The 21,317-nt window shown below is 39.0% G+C and overlaps 2 protein-coding genes across 13 annotated transcripts in view; one reads left to right on the top strand and one right to left on the bottom strand.

The window, feature by feature from the left end:
- LOC135773824 (uncharacterized) overlaps positions 1-21,317 on the bottom strand; it is a 184,778-nt gene that overhangs the window by 15,509 nt on the left and 147,952 nt on the right. The gene's annotated exons all lie outside the window — the stretch shown is intronic.
- c2cd5 (C2 calcium dependent domain containing 5) overlaps positions 1-21,317 on the top strand; it is a 33,967-nt gene that overhangs the window by 10,798 nt on the left and 1,852 nt on the right. For 4 of the 12 annotated variants that reach the window (XM_065283653.1, XM_065283659.1, XM_065283662.1 and 1 more), the window contains 15 exons: positions 411-519; positions 7,834-7,948; positions 8,035-8,124; positions 8,765-8,956; positions 10,053-10,239; positions 10,318-10,482; positions 11,781-11,921; positions 11,999-12,062; positions 12,141-12,202; positions 12,354-12,452; positions 12,595-12,684; positions 13,116-13,203; positions 13,290-13,376; positions 17,484-17,522; positions 17,844-17,945. In XM_065283653.1, coding sequence (XP_065139725.1) covers positions 411-519; positions 7,834-7,948; positions 8,035-8,124; positions 8,765-8,956; positions 10,053-10,239; positions 10,318-10,482; positions 11,781-11,921; positions 11,999-12,062; positions 12,141-12,202; positions 12,354-12,452; positions 12,595-12,684; positions 13,116-13,203; positions 13,290-13,376; positions 17,484-17,522; positions 17,844-17,945 — 1,630 coding nt within the window. Of the gene's footprint in view, positions 1-410; positions 520-7,833; positions 7,949-8,034; positions 8,203-8,764; positions 8,957-10,052; positions 10,240-10,317; positions 10,483-11,780; positions 11,922-11,998; positions 12,063-12,140; positions 12,203-12,353; positions 12,453-12,594; positions 12,685-13,115; positions 13,204-13,289; positions 13,377-17,483; positions 17,523-17,843; positions 17,946-21,317 lie in introns of all 12 variants that reach the window. The other 8 variants (XM_065283649.2, XM_065283655.1, XM_065283658.1 and 5 more) reach the window with 5 other exon arrangements.

Below are 21,317 nucleotides of genomic sequence, written 5' to 3'. Positions count from 1 at the left end.
TCTGTGTTTTCACACTTATATGGAGAAAGACATGGTAACAATTTTGTTTAGGCTTTTAATCAGGACTTCATGAATATGCATATGGTGAATTAAAATCTTGCAGTTTAAAGACAAACCTATGTATTGCTGTGACCCCATATGCATTTAAAACATTTTGTGAAACTTAGCTTATATCTTCTGAGAAGTCCTGATATATTGCACTTAACAGAGTTGTTAACCAGTAAAAAAGCTCCTATAGTTTATAAATCCCTTGATTTCGGCATGTCTTGTTTTGTGATTGCAAAATATAAAGCAGAATTGCATGACCAAAACGTTTCAATTTTGCCATTACAGGCATTCAGCTGCCAAAATTGTCCAGTGGTTTATCTATCCACTTTATATAACTGCTTTATTACCTTTTTGTGTTTCAGGAATACCCCTTCTTCACGCTGACCTCCTTCCCTTCTGGATTTCTTCTTCACGTTGGGGGTGTGGTCAGTGCACGCTCAGTAAAGCTTCTGGATCGAATCCACAACCCAGGTAAGACAACTCCGGCACAAAATGTAGTAAAATACCCACATCCTATTCACACATGTACAAAGCATAGACATTTTCAGCAATTAAACACAACATAAAACTATTAAGCAGAAATCTGAGCACACTAGATGAACTTTTAACCATGCATGGACTTAGGCACATGTAAAGAATAATTATAAATTGAATGGTATTTTTACCAGATCAACTATAAATAACAGAGTATGGCCAAATAAGATAATGCCATACGGTATTTAATACCAAACATTGTGCAAGCAATTTATATACTTAATACTTATGTATATAACCTTATGAAGTAGAGATCATCACCATTGTCTGTGACAAACAGTCAGACTCTGCTGCAAGTATCTCAGTGTGCATGTTGTGGACAAGGGCTTCGTGTTGTTTACAATCTCAGTTCAATGTTTGAACGGCATACTCCGGGTTTAGTACAACTTAAGTACCACAAAAAAGATGTTCTCTAATCCCTTAGTTTGCAAAACAAACAAATATTGAAATCATTAAACCTACACTAATACTGTTACAAAGCATGTCAAGTGGGCAAGGCATTGAATAGGGTTTAAAGGAGACATCTATTGTTTTTGTTAATTGGCATGCTATACTTCAACAAAAATGTCTCTTAAATGTTTCATTGTGTAAAATTGTAATGTTTTGTAAACAAAGGAATGACATTATTTTTTTTGTGGTGATCAACAGCATGTGACTTAGAGCCCATCCACACAGAGACGCTGTATACGCTGTATACTTAAAATTTTGTATCGTATCGCTGTTTGTCAGGATCTGGCGTTTTTTGATCCTGAAACTGCTATTTTTTTTTAACTGTGTCCCTGTGAATACTTCTGAACACCATGCCCTTGCGGTTTCTTGTGTACAGCCAATCCGTATACTTTGTGGTGCTGTGATGCCTATTAGCTTTACCAAAGCAAAATCTGCTGCTAGTTTGCTATTACGGTGAGCAACAAATGATTATGGACAACAACAAGTTTTATGCGCATGCTTCGTTTTTAGAGCATCTCTGTGGCAGAATTACAGCACCACATACTGGTTTGGCATTTATACTACATCGATTTGAGTCGGTTTCAGTGGTTTCATGTGTACGTAGATATTTCTTGAGAAAATGAAAGATCGGATAGGGAAAAAGTTTTGGCTTTGTGGGGATGTGGCCTAATGCTGTTGATAGAGCTTTACTTGTATTAAACCTGTTAATGTACAGCATATAATCCCGTCTCCTTCTTCTTTCATTACCCTTCTTTATTTTTCTCCTCAATTTTATTTTGGCCAGTTGAATGCAAATCACAAAAACATTAAAGTTACCCTTCTCTGAACATCCTACGACTTATAACCCATGCTAAGGTTGCATGACCATTATATAATCTGCTAATTATATTTTCTGGTCTTCTCATGATTGTAAACATTGTTTTTTCTTAGTTTGCTTGATTTCTACCATCTTATCTGGGACTCAGTTGATGCTGCTAGTTATATTGAACTTTGTTCTTATGCTTATGTTTTTATTTATATATCAGCTAACCAAGCTGAGCCATCATCTACTAATTTGCATTTTATGTTGCATTTTTTGTGATAAAATCCAAATAAAGTGTCTGATAGCGAACCTGTTATTTTGTCTAGTGGTCTGTAATGGAAGAAAGAAAGGTTTTACTTCGGATACTGTGTTTACTCTCTGAACTAAAGCTATGTGTTTTTAAATGTAGTTTATAGATCACAGCAAACACACACAAACACCCACATACAAACTGTATCATGTAATGTACTACAGGGTTTCTGCGGGGTCCTAAAAAGTTGTGACGTATAGTGATGTATGACGAATGCTGAGCATTGTTTTGCTCCCTGCTCTGTGCCTTCGCCCTCCGCATATAAAAAATGCATACACTATGCTAGTAAAGTCTTAAGATGGCTGTGTTATTGGAAAGCTAGTTATTTTAGTTTGTAAAGTTTTAAATATGGATATTTATCTTACAAAATAGCATTGATTATCCTTAAAAGGTCTTTATTTATGCCCTGGAGCCTTGTTGATTACTTTTGCTAAGGATGGATGCACATTCTTTGGACTAAGCGGACCCCATAATAATTTATTATGAAAATTGGAAGAGCTAGGACATTTTCAAAAATATCTTAATATGTGATTGTATGAAAAGGGATGGACATATGTAAGGGTGACGTGCAGTATAGCGGAGTTGGCTGCATATTGCACATAGTTTATAAACACATTCGTGCGTGAAATTCTAGTCATTCGAGACATTCACAGGAAAATTCGCTTCATGGGAGGGTCTTCTGCGACTCCGCAGAGACTCGGCTCGCTTCCTGTAATCACGTCACTAATACAGCAAGTCCCTGAATGGTAAACGCTATGCGGAAATCCACCAAAGTTCAGATTTTTTAATTTGCGTGTTTTCCGTGTCAACGCTCAATTCGCGTGGAACGCGCCATTCGCGCTGCAGGATGCCTATTTGTGTCTTTGCATTGACTAACATGTAAATCACTCGTGCTTGCCGCCTCTACCGCGTCTGGTGTGAACCCTGCATTACAGGCTGTGAGTCCAAGCCAAGCGTGATGCACACGCCCTGAAAAGTGAAGCCAAAACGTCTCGATCGCCCCCCAGTGACTGGTCCCTGTATAGGTCATAAACCCCGCCTCCCCATGTTATTCAATGGGACTTGAGACCAACTAAAAAATTTAATTATACTTCAATTATCTTTTTTCCTAAGCTGGTTTCTGTCATTTACTGTAGTTTTATCAAACATTCAAATGTTTGTTTTTAAAGTAAGTTTATTTTTAGTTAATTATTTAATGATATAAAAAACGGTGGTGTCACGTCATGATTGACAGCTATGATATCGTGTGATATGCGCATTCTGGGAGGCCGGGGCCTTGATTTCGCGGCTTTACTTTCTGCTCACTGATCCCGAAATCGCTACTGCGCAGACTCAAGACCCAAGATGTCAGCGCCATATCGAGACACTGGCGGCTTCACTTTTTACCAATGGAAGAGAGCGAACAGGCGTCGTCCATCTTTTTTTACAGTCTATGGTCCAAGCGGAGGAATTATGATAATGTTAGTCGTGTCTACATTGCCAGTCCCAGGAAGTAAACTGTTGCCTAAGATCCGTGTGTTTGTTGTAGTCCAAAAAAAGAGATTTACTTTGGAGACGATAACTCGCGTCATCATTTACTTTGGGGTTTGTACTTTTTGCAAATCGTTAACATGTACTAATACACACTTACACACCAAAGGAAATGTAAAAACATGAATCGGACAATAGGTGCTCTTTAAATTTCACTCAAACTGGTCTTAAAAAGTCTTAAATTTGACTTTGTGAAGCCTGCAGAAACCTTGTACTAACTCGGAATGACATTTAAGATTTTATTTGGCATTTGTAACATACAAACATGTTAACTACAACTATGAATGAATGTATGAATTATGAATTAGTGTGTATGTGTGCCTGTGTGTGCATTTAATAAAGCATGCTCTGGTTGAAAGAGCCACTCATGTAGTTTTTACTGTAGATGTGCTGGATTAGAGCCTCAGTGACAGTGCTGCTGCATGCTATTACTCTCTTTCTCTCTTTCTCTCTGTCTCTCTCTCTCTCTCCCTTTCTCTCCTTACCCCTCTTCCTTCTTTCACCTATTTACCACTTATTCTCTCTCTTTATCTCTCTTGTTCTTGTGGGTCACCTCTTGGATAACTCTTGTCTGACTTTGCAGTTCCTGTGGAGTGGTGTTGTCCAGTGTTGTGCTCTTGTTTGTAGTTTGTGTTTGGTTTCTTTTTCTTTTCTACTCTCTTTCTCTCTCTTTCTTATTCTCTCTGCTCCTTTAACGATCTACTAATTTGGCGATTTGGCTCAGCCTTGGGTAACACCAGATCATACAAACTGCTAGACTGGAATAGTTTCACTGCAGGTACTACCCTACCCTCAGTCCTGCTTTTCACACACACTTACTGTATATGCAGCCCCTGGCAGCTCATATTAGATGTTACACACATCTAATATTATTACATATAAAACATTTATTTGACCTTTGCATTTTACTATTTGTAAAAAGAGCTTCTTGAGAAGCATAATTTCTCATGCTTTACAATATATTGCAAGATAATAAGTCTTTGCCCTGCATCTTACCTTGTACATATTTGCACACTTAGATTTGCATACACACACATTCAAACGCCTTTTCAGTAGTTTATGTTGCATGAGCTGCCATGTGCTGTGCTTCTGTATGAAGGCGTGAACGTGTGTCTGTTGCATGTTTATCTGAATGCGTGGCTGTTCTTTGCTCTGGCTGATCATTCCTGATTTGCTCCTTTACCTGGTGCCCCCTTCTTCCTGATCACATGATCACATTGATATACGATCTATCAATCCAGAGAAGGTACAGAGAAGCAGACATGAGTTGTTTTGCTTTCAGTCAAAGGGTTGTAGTGATTAAAACTTAATGTAGTCATTATGTTTGTAGTCTTCTGTTGACTACTGTGCCATTGATAGTGCCGTTGCCTTTGTGGCCATTGTTTACCTTTATAACAAAAACATTGTGTATATTGTATATTAATTCGTGTGCATTGATTAAATTGATTTGTAATCTTAGGTTCATGCATGCTGGTTTGGAGTTGTTAAAATTCGGGCTGTCAAAAGATTTAGTCACTATTAATTGCATAAACGTTTGTGTTTGCATAATTTTATGTGTGTACTGTGTGTAATTATTATGTGTATATATATATATATATATATACACTCACCTAAAGGATTATTAGGAACACCTGTTCAATTTCTCATTATTGCAATTATCTTATCAACCAATCACATGGCAGTTGCTTAAATGCATTTAGGGATGTGGTCCTGGTCAAGACAATCTCCTGAACTCCAAACTGAATGTCAGAATGGTAAAGAAAGGTGATTTAAGCAATTTTGGTTGTTGGGGCCAGACGAGCCGATCTGAGTATTTTCATCTGCTCAGTTACTGGGATTTTCACGCACAACCATTTATAGGGTTAACAAAGAATGGTGTGAAAAGGGAAAACATCAAGTATGCAGCATTCCTGTGGGCGAAAATGCCTTGTTGATGCTAGAGGTCAGAGGAGAATGGGCCGACTGATTCAAGCAGATAGAAGAGCAACTTTGACTGAAATAACCACTCGTTACAACCGAGGTATGCAGCAAAGCATTTGTGAAGCCACAACACGCACAACCTTGAGGCGGATGGGCTACAACAGCAGAAGATCCCACCAAGTACCACTTATCTCCACTACAAATAGATAAAAGAGGATACAATTTGAACAAGCTCACCAAAATTGGACAGTTGAAGACTGGAAAAATGTTGCCTGGTCTGATGAGTCTCGATTTCTGTTGAGACATTCAGATGCTAGAGTCAGAATTTGGCGTAAACAGAATGAGAACATGGATCCATCATGCCTTGTTACCACTGTGCAGGCTGGTGATGGTGGTGTAATGGTGTGGGGGATGTTTTCTTGGCACACTTTAGGCCCCTTAGTGCCAATTGGGCATTGTTTAAATGCCACGGCCTAAATGAGCATTGTTTCTGACCATGTCCATCCCTTTATGACCTCCATGTACCCGTCCTCTGATGGCTGCTTCCAGCAGGATAATGCACCATGTCTCAAAGCTCGAATCATTTTTGGTTTCTTGAACATGACAATAAGTTCACTGTACTAAAATGGCCCCCACAGTCACCAGATCTCAACCCAATAGAGCATCTTTGGTATGTGGTGGAACGTGAGCTTCATGCCCTGGATGTGCATCCCGCAAATCTCAATCAACTGCAAGATGCTATCATATCAATATGGGCCAACATTTCTAAAGAATGCTTTCAGCACCTTGTTGAATCAATGCCATGTAGAAATAAGGCAGTTCTGAAGGTGAAAGGGGGTCAGACACAGTTTTAGTATGGTGTTCCTAATAATCCTTTAGGTGAGTGTATATGAATACACACATGCATGTATAACTGTAAGAAAAATACATTTAATATTATTTTGTAAGTAAAATATTTAAAAAACATAAATATATTTAATTTATAATTTACAATGTAAATGCTTCTTAAATATGTACATGAATGTTTGTTTATTTATATATTACATACAGTACAAGCACATATATTATACAAACATAACTGTTATTTTGTATGTGACTAATCGTGATTAATCTTGTGACAGCTCTAGTTCAAATGTAGTTAGAAGTTTTGTGAAATCAAATAGTAAGATTTTCATTTACAGTACATATATACTAAACACACCTTGCCTTACTTTCTCAGGATGTAAAGTAGAAAGTGTGTGTGAATCAGGGCCAGTTTGTATTTGTATTCATGATAGTGAATACTCAGATAGTAAAAAATTTTTGTTTGTTTATTGGATTATGTGGGACCTTTATTAAGCCAATGGCCAAAGACCTCAGTGCATTAGAGAGCTAAAATGCACTGGATTTATATTAATAATACACATTCACATTGACAGCATTGTTTGCTTCGTTTCTGCAATTTGCTGTCTGTGTGAGTACTTTAGTATAAAGCTCTTGAAGGAAGGTCATTGTATCACCGATGTGAATTTAGCATCAGGTTTTATTTGAAAAAATATTTAATTTTGCACTGTCTTCTGCTTCTGATCTATCTTTTCTGCTGGGCACTTATCTTTCAATGTTATTTATCAAACTCCTTCCTGCTGTTGGCTGTTAACCCAGGATAGAGTTTGTGCTCCATCGAGAATCCCTGTTTGAAAAGCATGACTGCCCTAGGGTGGGAATGTTCAGCCTACTGTTGTAGCTTAGCTTGTCAATTGGTTAAATGGCAAATCACACCAATGCTCTTTGTTTTTACCACCACCATCATCATCTTCCTCATTTCACACAGCCAACTCCAAGTATGTGGTGAACGGGCAGGGGAGTTTGCTCTTGCTTTAAAAACCCCATGCTCCCAGAGAGCACAGCACCTGTGTGCATGTATTTTGAGTATGTTTAAAACAAACACTTGGGTGCTGGCCTTGTTTATGTTAGTGCACGCTTTGCTCCCTGTGACACCTTTGATAATTGTGACATTTGTCACTTTTCAAAGGTATACTTCTTGTACAGCAAAATGATTAATTTTGTTAGCTTTTTCCATATTGATATAATCTAGAGTAAAACACAGGTGGGGTCACAAATATGCAAGTGCAAAATTAAAAAGTTGTGCATGATTGGGAGCATCAAGAAAGCGGCTAACAGGGCCAGTATCCTGTTAAATTACTTGGGATTACTTAAGTGGATTGAGCTTGCATGACGTCGTATTGCCATTTGTTTTTAGATGAGCCGGAGACGCGAGACGCTTGGTGGGAGGAGATCCGTCAGGAAATTAAGTCTCATGCCAAGGCTCTCGGCTGCCACGCTGTGGTTGGTTACAGCGAGTCCACCAGCATCTGGTATAACACAAACCCACAGGAACCTAATCTTGATGTTTTAACACATGGTGCAATTGCAAGTTTTTCTTTTCTTTTTGTGTGTGCAGCGAGGAGGTGTGTATACTGTCTGCATCGGGCACTGCGGCGATCATCAGCTCTCGTTTCATGCAAGATGGTTCGCTGGATGTTGAACACAGGTTGTCACGACAACCGGTTGTCTTTACTTCAGGGGCAGAGAGGTTCGAGGGGGATATGGGTAGTTCAGCATCATTGGGGTAGGTTAATGACATACACACACGCACACACACATACATACACACACCTCTGGCTCCCTACTAAGGGACAGTTGAAGGGATGATTTAGCCAAAAAATGAACGTTTTGTCATTGTATTCATCCTCATGTCTTTCAGAATCTGTATGACTTTCGTTTTTCCATGAAACACATGAGATGATAGACTGAATGTTTAGGCTACTTTTCTATACAGTGAAAGTAAAGTGGCACAGACAGTGTTGAGCTCCCGAATGGATGACTTGAGAGTGTGTACTGATGACAAAATTGTTTTTGGAAAAACTATTCCTTTAATCTCAGTACTAAACATTACTAATTAAATTGGTGTGTGTGTGTGTGTGTGTGTGCGTGCGTGTGTTTGTGTGCGCGCATGTGTGTTTGCCGAGGACTGCTTATACAGCTACTAACCACATAAAGACTTCAAATTTATGTTTAAGGGTAAAAAATAATATATTTTCATGTATTTAAGTGAAGCTCATGTTGCTTGGGTCTCTTTGTGTATATCATGCATTACATGGTATACTAATTGCATTGTTTATGTCTGTTAGATTTGAGGAGGTGGCGCCCCCTGGCTGTGGTTTCTGTCACATACCGTATGATGAGTTGAATATACCGTTTCCTGCTCAGCTCACCTATTGCTATTGTTGCCGTCGCTACAAAGTGCCTGACATCCTGTTCACCACAATCGACTTACCTACTGATGCCAATGTCACCGGCAAAGGCTGCCTGATTCAAGCCAGGTGAACCTACACAGAACATAAAGTCTAAAATTAAATTTCATTGTCATGAAAATATTTATACAGTGTTGTGTTGTGAAGTGTGATTTTATTTTCCCCAATCTATATTGTATCTTAACCCTAGGTAGCATACTATTCTTAAAGTATAAGTCAATTTTCTTTAAAAAAAATCCAGATAATTTACTCATTTGTCATCCAAAATGTTGATGTCTTTCTTTGTTTAGTTGAGAAGAAATTATGTTTTTTGAAGAAAACATTCCAGGATTTTTCTCATTTTAATGGACTTTAATGGACCCCAACACTTAACAGTTTTAATGCAGTTTAAAATTGCAGTTTCAACGCAGCTTCAAAAGACTCTAAAAGTTCCCAAACGAGGCCTTATCTTGCGAAACGAGTGTCATTTTTGGCAAGAAAAATATAAAAATATGCACTTTTAAGCTACAACTTCTCTTCTTCCTCCGGTCCTGTGACGTGCCAGCGCGACCTCACCTAATTGCGTAATGAAATGGAAAGGTCGCGTGTTACATATATGTAACGCACATTTGCAGACCATTTTAAACAATAAACTGACACAAAGACATAAATGAGTATCATTCGACATACAACAACGTCAGAACGGTCCTCTTTCTCCACACTTGTAAACACTCGGGCATAGTTTCGATACGTCATGCGTGACCTCTTGACGTGATTACGTATTACGTGAGGTCGCGCTGGCGTGTCACAGGACTGGAGGAAGACAAGAAGTTGTGGTTTAAAAGTGCATATTTTTATTGCCAAAAATGACAATCGTTTCCCTATACAAGACCCTTATGCCCTTTGAAACTGCAATTTTAAACTGCATTAAAACTGTTAAGTGTTGGGGTCCATTAAATTCCATTAAAATGAGAAAAATCCTGGAATGATTTCCTCAAAAAACATAATTTCTTCTCGACTGAACAAAGAAAGACATCAACATTTTGGATGACATGGTGGTGAGTAAATTATCTAGATTTTTTGTTAAGAAATGGACTAATCCTTTAACATTGTTTACATATGCATGTGTGGACAGAACAAACACATATTCATTCTTGTGTTCCCATTTATTCTCACCTTATGTTAGGTTGTGTCGGACTAAAAAGAAAGCCCAGGGTGAGGGAAACGCCACGGCTATCAGCAATCTGCTGCCCTTTTTGGAGTATGAGCTCCACACGCAACTAATGAACAAACTCAAATTACGGGGCATGAATGCTCTGTTTGGCCTGCGTGTCCAGATCAGCGTCGGAGAGACCATGCTGCTGGGATTGGCGGTCAGTCTGCTGTTACCCACAGTGCTTAGTGCATTTAATGATTGTGACAGTACATGCTTATCTGTATGTTGTGTACAGTCTGCTACAGGAGTCTATCTGACAGCGTTACCCTGTCCTGGAGGAATCCAGGTAGCTGGAAAAACTCCCAGTGACATGGCATACGAACAGCACATCACCAATATGCAGAAAAAAATCAACGACACCATAACTAAAAACAAAGAGCTATATGAAATTAACCCACCTGTAAGTACACACACATATCACCTTTCATTACACAATAATTTATTTATTTTGTCAGTTTTTGCCATTTACCTGCTTTCCAACAATCGTACTAGGGCTGCTTGATTATGGGCAAGATCCTAATCACGATTGTTTTGGCTTTAATCTGGCTTTTTTCATATTTAAGTGCTATAACTGGGGTCCCAGTGCTTCTATTAACCTACAAAATGTGAAAAACAACAACACAGTAACTTAGTTTTTGTAAACCGTTCTCTGCAGGCATGTGAAAAATAGGACATTGAAATTTGGCTCCCCTTGTGATGTCAGAAGGGGATAATACCGCCCCTTAATCTGCACTGTCCAGCCACAGCACTGCCATTTATTGCAGAGATCAGCTCATTTGCATGTTAAAGGACACACCCAAAATGGCTCTTTTTTGCTCACACCTACAAAGTGGCAATTTTAACATGCTGTAATAAATTATCTATATGGTATTTTCAGCTAAAACTTCTCATACGTACTCTGGGAACAACTAAGATTTATTTTACATCTTAAAAAAGTCTTGTTAAATGTCCCCTTTAAGTAAGTGTTGCAATAGGCTACACGGGTCAAAGCAGTAGTGCCTCAAATAGTCACGACTAATTGTTTGCAGAATAAAAGTTTCTGTGTCCACACTATATGTGGGTGTACTGTGTCGGATAATTATGTATAAATACACACAGAGACACATGCATGTATATATTCAAGAAATATTTGCATGTGTATATACATAAAAATATTTATTATATAAATAGGGTTTTTATTCTTAAAATTATACATGCATGTGTATTTAAACAAAAACTTTTATTTTGCGAACGATTAGTCACAAGTAGTCGCGACTAATCGTTAGACAGCTCTAAAAAGCAAATCGGTCCAGCAGCATGCAATTTATATTTTAATTGGACAATAATTGTTTTGTCTTGATTATTTTGTTTTTGTAATTAAATTAATTAAATTAATTTATTTTATTTATTTTAAATTAAGAAATCAAATGTTATTAATGTTATTAAAGGTACATTTTGTGAGATATTTGCAGTAAAATATCCAAAAACCACTAGGCCAGTGTTATATTTTTTGTCCAGCTGATTACTAACATTGGGTCTCATTCACTAATAATTGCGTAAGTTTTTCGTATTTATACGTACACTTGAACTTCTCACGAAAACGTTCCGCCTAATAACACATTTGATTTTGACACAAGGTTATTGATACAACTATAACCTTCAAATTCTGATTGATTGGCTACTTACATGTAAGTTTTTGTTTGGTTGTTGGCCTTGTAGGAGGTTGTCGAAGAGATAATTGGTTCACCAATCCCTGAACACCGTCAAAGGTCCCGCCTCTTTCGCTCTCACTCAGAGAGCTCAGACGAGGTGTTAGAACTAGACTTGTCTCATGGGAAGAAGGACGCTTTTGTACTGGAGGTAAGACTGCTGTGTGATGGATAGATGTATTGATTGAACAATGGATCAGTCATGCTGATGTTCTGATACTCTTCTAGATTGATGACACTGATGCGGTGGAAGATATTCATGCACTTCTGACTGATGCCCCCACCCCACCAGGTTTACACCTTATCTTATTAAAGCTGTACTCTGCATTCATTGTATTGTGATGATCACTTCCTTTTATCTTCTCTTCAGGGTTTTACAGTTGCAACACTGAAATCATGCCTGGAATTCAGAACTGGACTTCAGCTATACAGGTATCATCCATCCAAGTGAAATTTTAATAGTTGCATTATCATTACTGTTTCAGTAGTAGTAAATAACATACTTTGAATGACTAAATTATTTTACCAGAAGACAAAAATATTTTAATTTTCGTGTCATCAAAAATTTACTTGTATACTCCAGATGTTTACCTCCGTGAGGGTCTTCCGCCTTAACAACGTCAACCTGACCAATCAGGGACTGAATAAGGTTTTCAGCGACCTCTGTGAGAATCTGCTCAAGGTTAATGCATTTTTTTTACATTAAAGTTTGTCCCTTTTTACAATAATTGTTTTACCCTTCAAGTGTTCTCACCCTGATATTTTAATGATTGGATTGTTTTTATTATTGCTAACATGGACCTATTATTTTATTTGGACTCTAGAGTTTATACTTCAAACTGCGATCGATGATCCCCTGCTGTCTTTGTCACCTAAATTTCACTGTGGCCGTACCTGAAGATGAACTCATACAGGTGAAAATGCACATTTATACACTAAAACAGATCAATTTACATCATGGGATATTCGCTGCTATGTTGCTTATGAGTTTGAATCTCGACTTGAGCCACTATTCTGTCTAAAACACTACCATATTGTCCTGAATATAAGACGACCTTGATTGTACCTTTTGGAAAAATGCTTTTTGAAACTCATTTCTTGTCTTTAATAAAAAAATATCTTTTATTTTGGACAATATGGTACAAGCAAGTTTTAAATGCTTATACCATATTGTCCCAAATAAATATAAATAAAAAGTGTGGTGACACACATGCTGATAAAATTTTGACTTTGAGGATTAACTGGATGAACCAAACAACCTTTAAAGTCAGTTTGTCTTTTTTGGTTTCGTTTTCATCTTTTTGTCTCTGCCCCACATGATTGGTCAATGTTGTGTGATTGACAGGTGGCGGTGACAGCTGTGGCCATGAGCTTTGACAAAGATCAGACTCTGGAGAATGGCAAGCACAGTGGGCAGAAGACATTGATAAAGGGTGAGATGTGCTGCACACATGGTCATGTTATTCACACCGTTCTGAATACCTTAATTCTTCTGTCTTAAACTGATTCAAATTTACAGGAATATCAGAAAATGACGAGCAGCTTCAATTCAATCTGGAGCTCAATCCTGAGTCGTCTTCTCCAAACCCTCTCAGCTCCTCCAAAGGTAAAGCATGAACCCTAAACTTAAACGTTAAAACCTTAAAGGATTAGTCAATTTTCTTTAAAAAAATCCAGGTAATTTACTCACCACCAAGTCATCCAAAATGTTGATGTCTTTCTTTGTTCAGTCGAGAAGAAATTATGTTTTTTTGTGGAAAACATTCCAGGATTTTTCTCATTTTAATGGACTTTAATGGACCCCAACACTTAACAGTTTTAATGCAGTTTAAAATTGCAGTTTCAAAGGACCTAAACGATCCCAAACAAGGCATAAGGGTCTAATATAGCGAAACGAGTTGTAATAGAAGTCATGAAAAAAATGCACTTTTAAACCACAACTTCTCGTCTTCCTCCGGCTGTGTGACGAGCCAGCCAACCTCACGTAATTGCGCAATGAAAGGTCACGTGTTACATATATGAAACACACATTTGCGGACCATTTTAAACAATAAACTGACACAAAGACATTAATTAGTATCATTCAAAATACAACAACGACGGAACCTCTTTCTCCACACTTGTAAACACTGGGGCGTAGTTTCGCATACGTTATCCGTGACCTCTTGACGTGATGACATATTACGTAAGGTCGTGCTGGTGCATCACATGGCCGGAGCAAGACGAGAAGTTGTGGTTTAAAAGTGCATATTTGTTATTTTTCTTGCCAAAAGTGACAAAAGATCTAAGAACGTTCCTTAATTATATATAAACAAGATGGCGGCGTGCACAGTCGCTGCGGCCAGGAGCTCCTACAGCGATCATGTTTTTTTAACTTTTTTGGTGGTATTATGTATCACATCGCACATTTTTAGTATAGCGGCACTTCAGTATAGCCGCTCTGAACTCTTGTACCTGAACACTGGAGCATATCACTTATCAGCCGAGGCTCTCATTCCTCCTGAGATTGCCAGACCAGCTAGCGGGCTCCCCGCAGGAGCAGGCCGACGGAGGAAGCGCTGTGAGCGGCGGCTGAAGAGGGGCAAGCGTGCCGGTGTATGGACCAGGCTAAAGGCTAATCCGTTTAAACCGCCGCTACCTACAATCTTTCTCTCAAACGCCCGGTCAATCTGCAACAAGATGGATGAGATTCGGTTACATATAGCAGCAAAAAAGATTATCTACAACTGTTGCTGCATGATTTTTACCGAAACTTGGCTGAACAGCAACACTCCGGACGCTGCTATCGAGCTAGCGGGACGGACCGCCTATCGAGCCGATAGGACCGCAGACTCTGGTAAGAAGATCGGCGGGGGACTTTGCATATATATTAACGACTCTTGGTGCACAAATGTTACTGTCATGAATATGTTGTGTAGTCCAGAGGTGGAACTTCTGCTATTGAAGTGCAGGCCGTTCTATCTTCCGAGGGAATTCACTGCTGTTTACATCTGTGCTGTTTACATCGCACCGGACGCTAATGCTAAGCTAGCGCTAGCACAGGTTCACAACAACATTAACAACAGCTTGATAGAACACCCGGACACTGTTTTTATTGCCGCTGGGGATTTTAACCATGCTGACTTAAAAACTGTTCTTCCCGGATTCCATCGGAATGTGAAATGTGCTACTAGAGGAAATAAAACACTGGACCAAGTGTATACTAATGTTGCAGAGGCATATAGGGCCCAGGCTTACCCCCACCTGGGTCTGTCAGACCATCTTTCACTGCTGCTACACTCACGGTATACACCCAAGATTAAGAACGCTAGGATTATGACAAAGTCTGCGAGAGTCTGGCCAGTGGACGCCATCCCTGTGTTACAGGACTGTTTCCATCGCACAGACTGGGATGTGTTCAAGGGAGAGAGTATGGATACCCGCGAATTATTGGATGAGTATTCCATCACTGTTCTGAGTTACATTAATTTCTGTGTGGATAATGCTACATCTTGGAAACACTTCCGGGTGCACCTAAACAGGAAGCCTTGGATGACACGCGGAGTTGAACAACTGTTACGTGCCAGGGATAGAGCGCTGAGTTCCAAGGACCCTGATTTATATAGGAACGCCAAGGCTGCACTAAGGAAAGGAATCAATACTGCCAAACAACAGTATCGTAGGCGCATTGAAGCCTGTTTTAATGACTCCACAAACCCCAGGCAGGTATGGGAGGGCATCAGGGCCATCACTGATTATAAGAACAAATCAACATCTTCCTCAGCTGTTGACATCTTGGCAGAGGACTTCAACATCTTTTATGCCCGCTATGACAGGGAGAATACGGATCCTGTTTTGCCCCCCCTCCCCTCCACTGATCCTGCCCCAGTCTTGAGTACTCATGAGGTACGACGTGTCCTCTGCAGCATTAACACCAAGAAAGCACCCGGACCGGATGGAGTGTTGGGTCGAGTGCTGAGAGACTGTGCTGCAGAGTTAGCTTACGTTTTTTGTGACATTTATAATATATCACTTTCCTCCTCATGGGTCCCTGCCTGCTTTAAGGCAGCTACAATAATTCCTGTCCCAAAGCAGTCTAATGCCACTCATTTGAACGACTACAGACCGGTGGCACTCACCGGCATTCCGGCTAAGTGCTTTGAGAAGTTGGTCAGCGCTCGCATCAAGAGTTTCATTCCAATGTCACTAGACCCACACCAATTTGCATACAGACGGAACCGGTCGACTGAAGATGCCATCGCTATCGTTTTGCATACTCTATTAGAACATCTTGAGCATAAGAACACCTACGCGAGACTCCTCTTTGTCGACTTTAGCTCGGCTTTTAATACAATCAGGCCATTTAAACTCCGAGCCAAACTACAGCATCTTGGCGTTAGCAATTCGATATGCAATTGGATTGTGGACTTTTTGACAAACCGCACACAGAGTGTAAGAGTAGGCAGGTACTCGTCCTCTGCCCTTACACTTAACACCGGGGCTCCCCAGGGATGTGTGCTTAGCCCCTTGCTCTACACTCTATTCACTCATGATTGCTCTGCTACTTTCCAGTCCAATCTTATTGTTAAATTTGCTGATGACACAACAGTGCTAGGACTCATTAACAACAACAATGAGGAGGATTACAGGGCTGAAGTCCAACATCTAGCATCATGGTGTGTTAACAATAACCTGGAGTTGAATATTAAAAAGACCAAAGAGATTATAGTGGACTTCCGCAAGGGCAGGCCCAATCACTCTCCTCTCTCTATTGACAATGGGATGGTAGAGAGGGTGCCACATTACAAATTCCTTGGAGTATTGGTGACTGAGGACCTGTCTTGGGGAACTAACACCAAAGCAGTGGTAGGAAAGGCCCAGCAGCGCCTCTACTATCTAAGGCAGCTAAGGAATGCTAGGATTCCGAGACAACTGATGGTCAATTTTTACAACTGTGCCATTAGCAGTGTTTTGATGTATGGTTTTCTGGTGTGGTATTCCAGCTGCACCAAGGCCCATCAGCAAGCGCTCCAACGAGTGGTGAAAGCAGCGGGCAGAATCATTGGTGTTACTCTCCCAGAGATCAGTACTTTGTTTGACAATCGTTGTCTAAAGAAAGCACACAGCATTATACGGGACTGGCACCACCCAGCTCATCAACTGTTTCGGCTTCTGCCCTCAGGCAGGCGGTACAGGTCTATTTGTGCCAGTAAAGCCAGACTGGCTAACAGCCTGTATCCTCATGCTGTGAGGTTGCTTAACGGGCTCTCTCATCCTCCCTCATTGGACTTTGCACGGGTGTATTAATTATGTCTATATCACCGTATCACTCTGTGTCCTGGTGTTGGTGCACCTTAATTTATGTAATCATGATTGTTGTTGGATGCCCCAACGTAATTTCGTTGCTGTTCTCTGGAACTACAATGACAATAAAGTGAATTGAATTGAATTGAATTGAATCGTTTCTTTAGATAAGACCCTTATGCCTGGTTTGGGATCGTTTAGAGTCCTTTGAAACTGGAATTTTAAACTGAATTAAAACTGTTATGTATTGGGGTCCATTAAAGTCTATTAAAATGAAAAAAACCCTGGAATGTTTTCCTCAAAAAACATAATTTCTTCTCGACTGAAAAAAGAAAAACATCAACATTTTGGATGACATGGTGGTGAGCAAATTATTTGGATTTTTTTTTAAGAAAATGGACAACAGACTTCTATGTGTGTTGTTTTGCAGGTCTGGCGGACGTTTCAGGCAGCCATTCATCAGCCAAAGGTCAGTGTTGGGTCCTGTGCTGAGGGATGTAGAGGCAGCAGGGTTGTTTGTTTTTGTTTTCTTTTGGTTTCTGCTCCTCTTGTGTGTGACAGATGCAGCACTCACCCTAGCATCATCCATTTTACCCCTTTTCTTTTTTCTTTCTTCCTGTGTCCTGTGTTCTCTTCTATGTGTCCCTTTGTCGTACGTCCATGTGCGTTCGTTCGTGTCCGTGGGTCCTGCGACCCCATGCGCACGTACGCGCATGTACTATGCGTCTGTCTTTGTTTATCTGTGCGTCTGAATGTTCATGTGTGTGTATGTATGTGTGTGTGTGTCTAGCCCCCTCAGTTGATTACAGTTCCTTTGCAGACAGATGCAGTTCCTGGATAGAGCAGCTTAAACTGAAAGCTCACACCATAAGACGTGGATCTATTAAAACAAGTAGGAGCACTCACACACAAACAAACATTGACATAGACCCTAGTCAGAGACGACGCCTTGCCCAATCTCTGTTTAAATCTTACTTATGCTTCAGCATGTTTCAGACCTGGTGCATTCACAATACATGAAAAGTCCATAGGAGAGGTCAGAGAAAGACTTTCGCTTGAAAGCACTGCTGAAGCATGAACACGATTTTGATGAAGAGATATGGTGGATGTTTTTAGTCGGTAAATGATGACTTTTGTATAGATTCAGCAGACCCGTGGATCAAGAGATTTAGATCAATATCTGTGTACCATTTAAAAGATGTTTTGATAGTAGTGTTTTATAATAAGGTTAAATTTCTTAACATACGTTAATGCAATGTCAAATTGCTCTTCCTCCAACTTATGTATTGATCAACTTGTGTGAATTAACTTGCGTATGGATTAACCGGTTCTTGCCATGAATATAGCCATAGGTGCTAGAATGGCGGTTAGAAGAAATCAACAAACATGCAGTAATACATTAAGAATCATATATTAAAGGAAAACACCACCGTTTTTCAATATTGTACTTTGTTCTTACCTCAACTTAGACGAATTAATACATCCCTATCTTTTTTCAATGCATGCACTTAATCTTTGTAAAGCGTGTCATGAATGTGTTAGCATGTAGCCTAGCCCCATTCATTCCTTAGGATCCAAACAGGGGTGAATTTAGAAGCCACCAGACACTTCCATGTTTTCCCTATTTTAAGACTGTTACACGAGTAGTAACAGGAGAGTAAGTATGGTGGCACGAAATAAAACGATGAGAACTATATTGTATGGCGGAAGAGCACTTAGTTTGCAGCACTTCGCGCGCAAACAAAGTGCTCTTCAGCCATACAATATAGTTCTAATTTTTTTATATGCCTAAAAAATCACCACGTTTTATTTTGTGCCACCATACTTACTCGTGTAACTACTCATGTAACAGTCTTTAAATAGGGAATACATGAAAGTGTTTGTTGGCTTCTAAATTCATGCATGTTTGGATCCAAAGGAATGAATGGGGCTAGGCTAAATGCTAAAATATTCACAACGCGCTGTACAAAGATTAGCACACATATGTATTCATTTGTGTAAATTGAGGTAAGAACAACAAAAAACGGTGTTGTTTCCCTTTAACAATTACAATTTTATAGCATTTATATTGGTTAATCTGTTTATCATTAAATATATACGTATTTTGTGTCAAATGTAACATGAAGTCTTCTCTGACTTGGGTCTATACTCTTACATACTAAATTCACACACACATTTCCATGTCCTGCATCCAACAATGAAAGAGTCTTGCTGCCATACGCCGAGCCGATCAAACTTGATTGACAGGGTGTGAAAGTTGAGGTTGAGTCCTAGTGAGTAGCAATGATAAAGTCCATCATTCGTTCAGCTGTGTGTGCTTGATTTCATATTTGAACTGGCTTGTGTGATGTGTGTTTAAATAAAACACATCAAAAGCTGACAGTCATGGGTTCTGATTCATAAGCATGACATTACCGATCGTTTAGTCTGGGGCTGGGCGTTATTGCTAAACTCTGGGAAAAAAACGCACATAGATGCAATTTTTGGTTGTATTTGCTTTAAAATGGTAGAAGGGACACAATTTTAACCATAATTGCAATGTATCTCCTGGGCTACAGAGTACATTATCCTGTACGTGCATGCGCGACGTGTGCGTACAAAGTACGTGCGGTTACAAAATCTGGCGGTGTGTGTACTATTCTGATTTGTGCACGGACCCTCATGTATGCGTAAAAACTGAGCTATACTTTTATTTTAAAGGGACATTCTGCTTTTTTTGAAAATAGGCTCATTTTCCAGCTACCCTATGGTTAAACATTTAAGTTTTACCATTTTGGAATCCATTCAGCCGATCTTACCACTTTTAGCATAGCTTATCTGCAATTCATTAAATCTGATTAGACTATAATGATATTACGCAGTGCCCAAAATAGTCCCCAGCTATTGAAAGCTACCAAGGGGACTATTTTTGAGCACTGCGTAATATCATTGCGCCTGCTGCACTAGACAAATCGGCCTAGAAAATCACAACTTTTAATTTTCTGTCGGTCTTAGTACACGATGTAACTACAGAAGAGTCAAGTTTTAAATAGAAAAAATATTGAAACTCTTTGGTCATTTTTGAGCGCGATGCTAATGGTCTAATCCAATTTAATGAATTATGCTAAGCTATGCTAAAAGGGGTACCGCCAGACCTGGATATTGGCTGAATGGATTCCAAAACTGTAAAACTCAAATGTTTAACCCTAGGGGAGCTGAAAAATGAACCTATTTTCAAAAAAAGTGGAGTGTCCCTTTAAGATAAGATCTAGGACAGATTACAGTATCTACATAGTCATTATGAAATGTAGTGTACATACAAAGCTAAATGTTAATTATGTACATTTTCAGTTTTTTTATTTAATATCACAGCCAAAATCATAGATGTTTTGTGAATATTTAATATATCGCCCAGCCTTAAAGTGGAAATGAAGCAGTAAGAAAAGTTAAAAAAAAAATTGTAAATGGACTTCTATTCTTATAAATAAAAATACAACAAATGTTTTAAATGTAACCATTTTATAGAAAAATGATGTTTATTTACAGTTTTTAATGCAAGGGCGCCGCCATCTTGCAATACCGAAGCATTTGACATCACGGTGTGATTGAGCTTAATTAGTGATGCACCGATGTATCGGCCGCCGATATTTATCGGCCGATTTTTGATGAATTTGAAACCATCGGCATATCGGCAAAAGCATGAGACAGGCCGATACCGATTGTTTATTAATTAACTGCATAAAGAAATCCATTGTATGTAAAAAAAAAAATTAGTTAATGTTGTTAATAAAATAAATGCTGAATAGCAAAAACCACCTTTTAAGGTTGTCATGCTGTCTTATTATATTTGTTTTAGCTTAATTTGTGCCTCTCTTATTATGTTGGTCAGTTAAATGTTAATTAGATCCAATCCATGTTCAGTAAAAATAATTTGATGCAGAAATAAACTAGCTTATAGACCAACTGTATAGTATTGTATACAAGTGTTTAATATCGGTATCGGCCAGAAGTTGTCTGTTTAAATCGGTATCGGCCCAAAAAAATCCTATCGGTGCATCCCTAAGCTTAATAGATACAATGTTAAAGAGATGGATAAAAACAGATGACAGATAAAGAAAGATGAGGCTATAGCATTTGTTATAGTTTTATTTAATCAAATGTTAGTCCATTTACTTTTCTTACTGCTTAATTTAATTGACATTAATGGCATTCAGTTTAAGAAACCCTTCAAAGCCGCATGTGCCATAGTACTGTATGTAATCTTGTATTATGTACAGCTTTGTCT

This window comes from Paramisgurnus dabryanus, chromosome 9, assembly GCF_030506205.2.
Source record: "Paramisgurnus dabryanus chromosome 9, PD_genome_1.1, whole genome shotgun sequence".
NCBI lineage: Eukaryota > Metazoa > Chordata > Actinopteri > Cypriniformes > Cobitidae > Paramisgurnus > Paramisgurnus dabryanus.
This window is presented reverse-complemented; position numbering and strand designations above follow the sequence as displayed.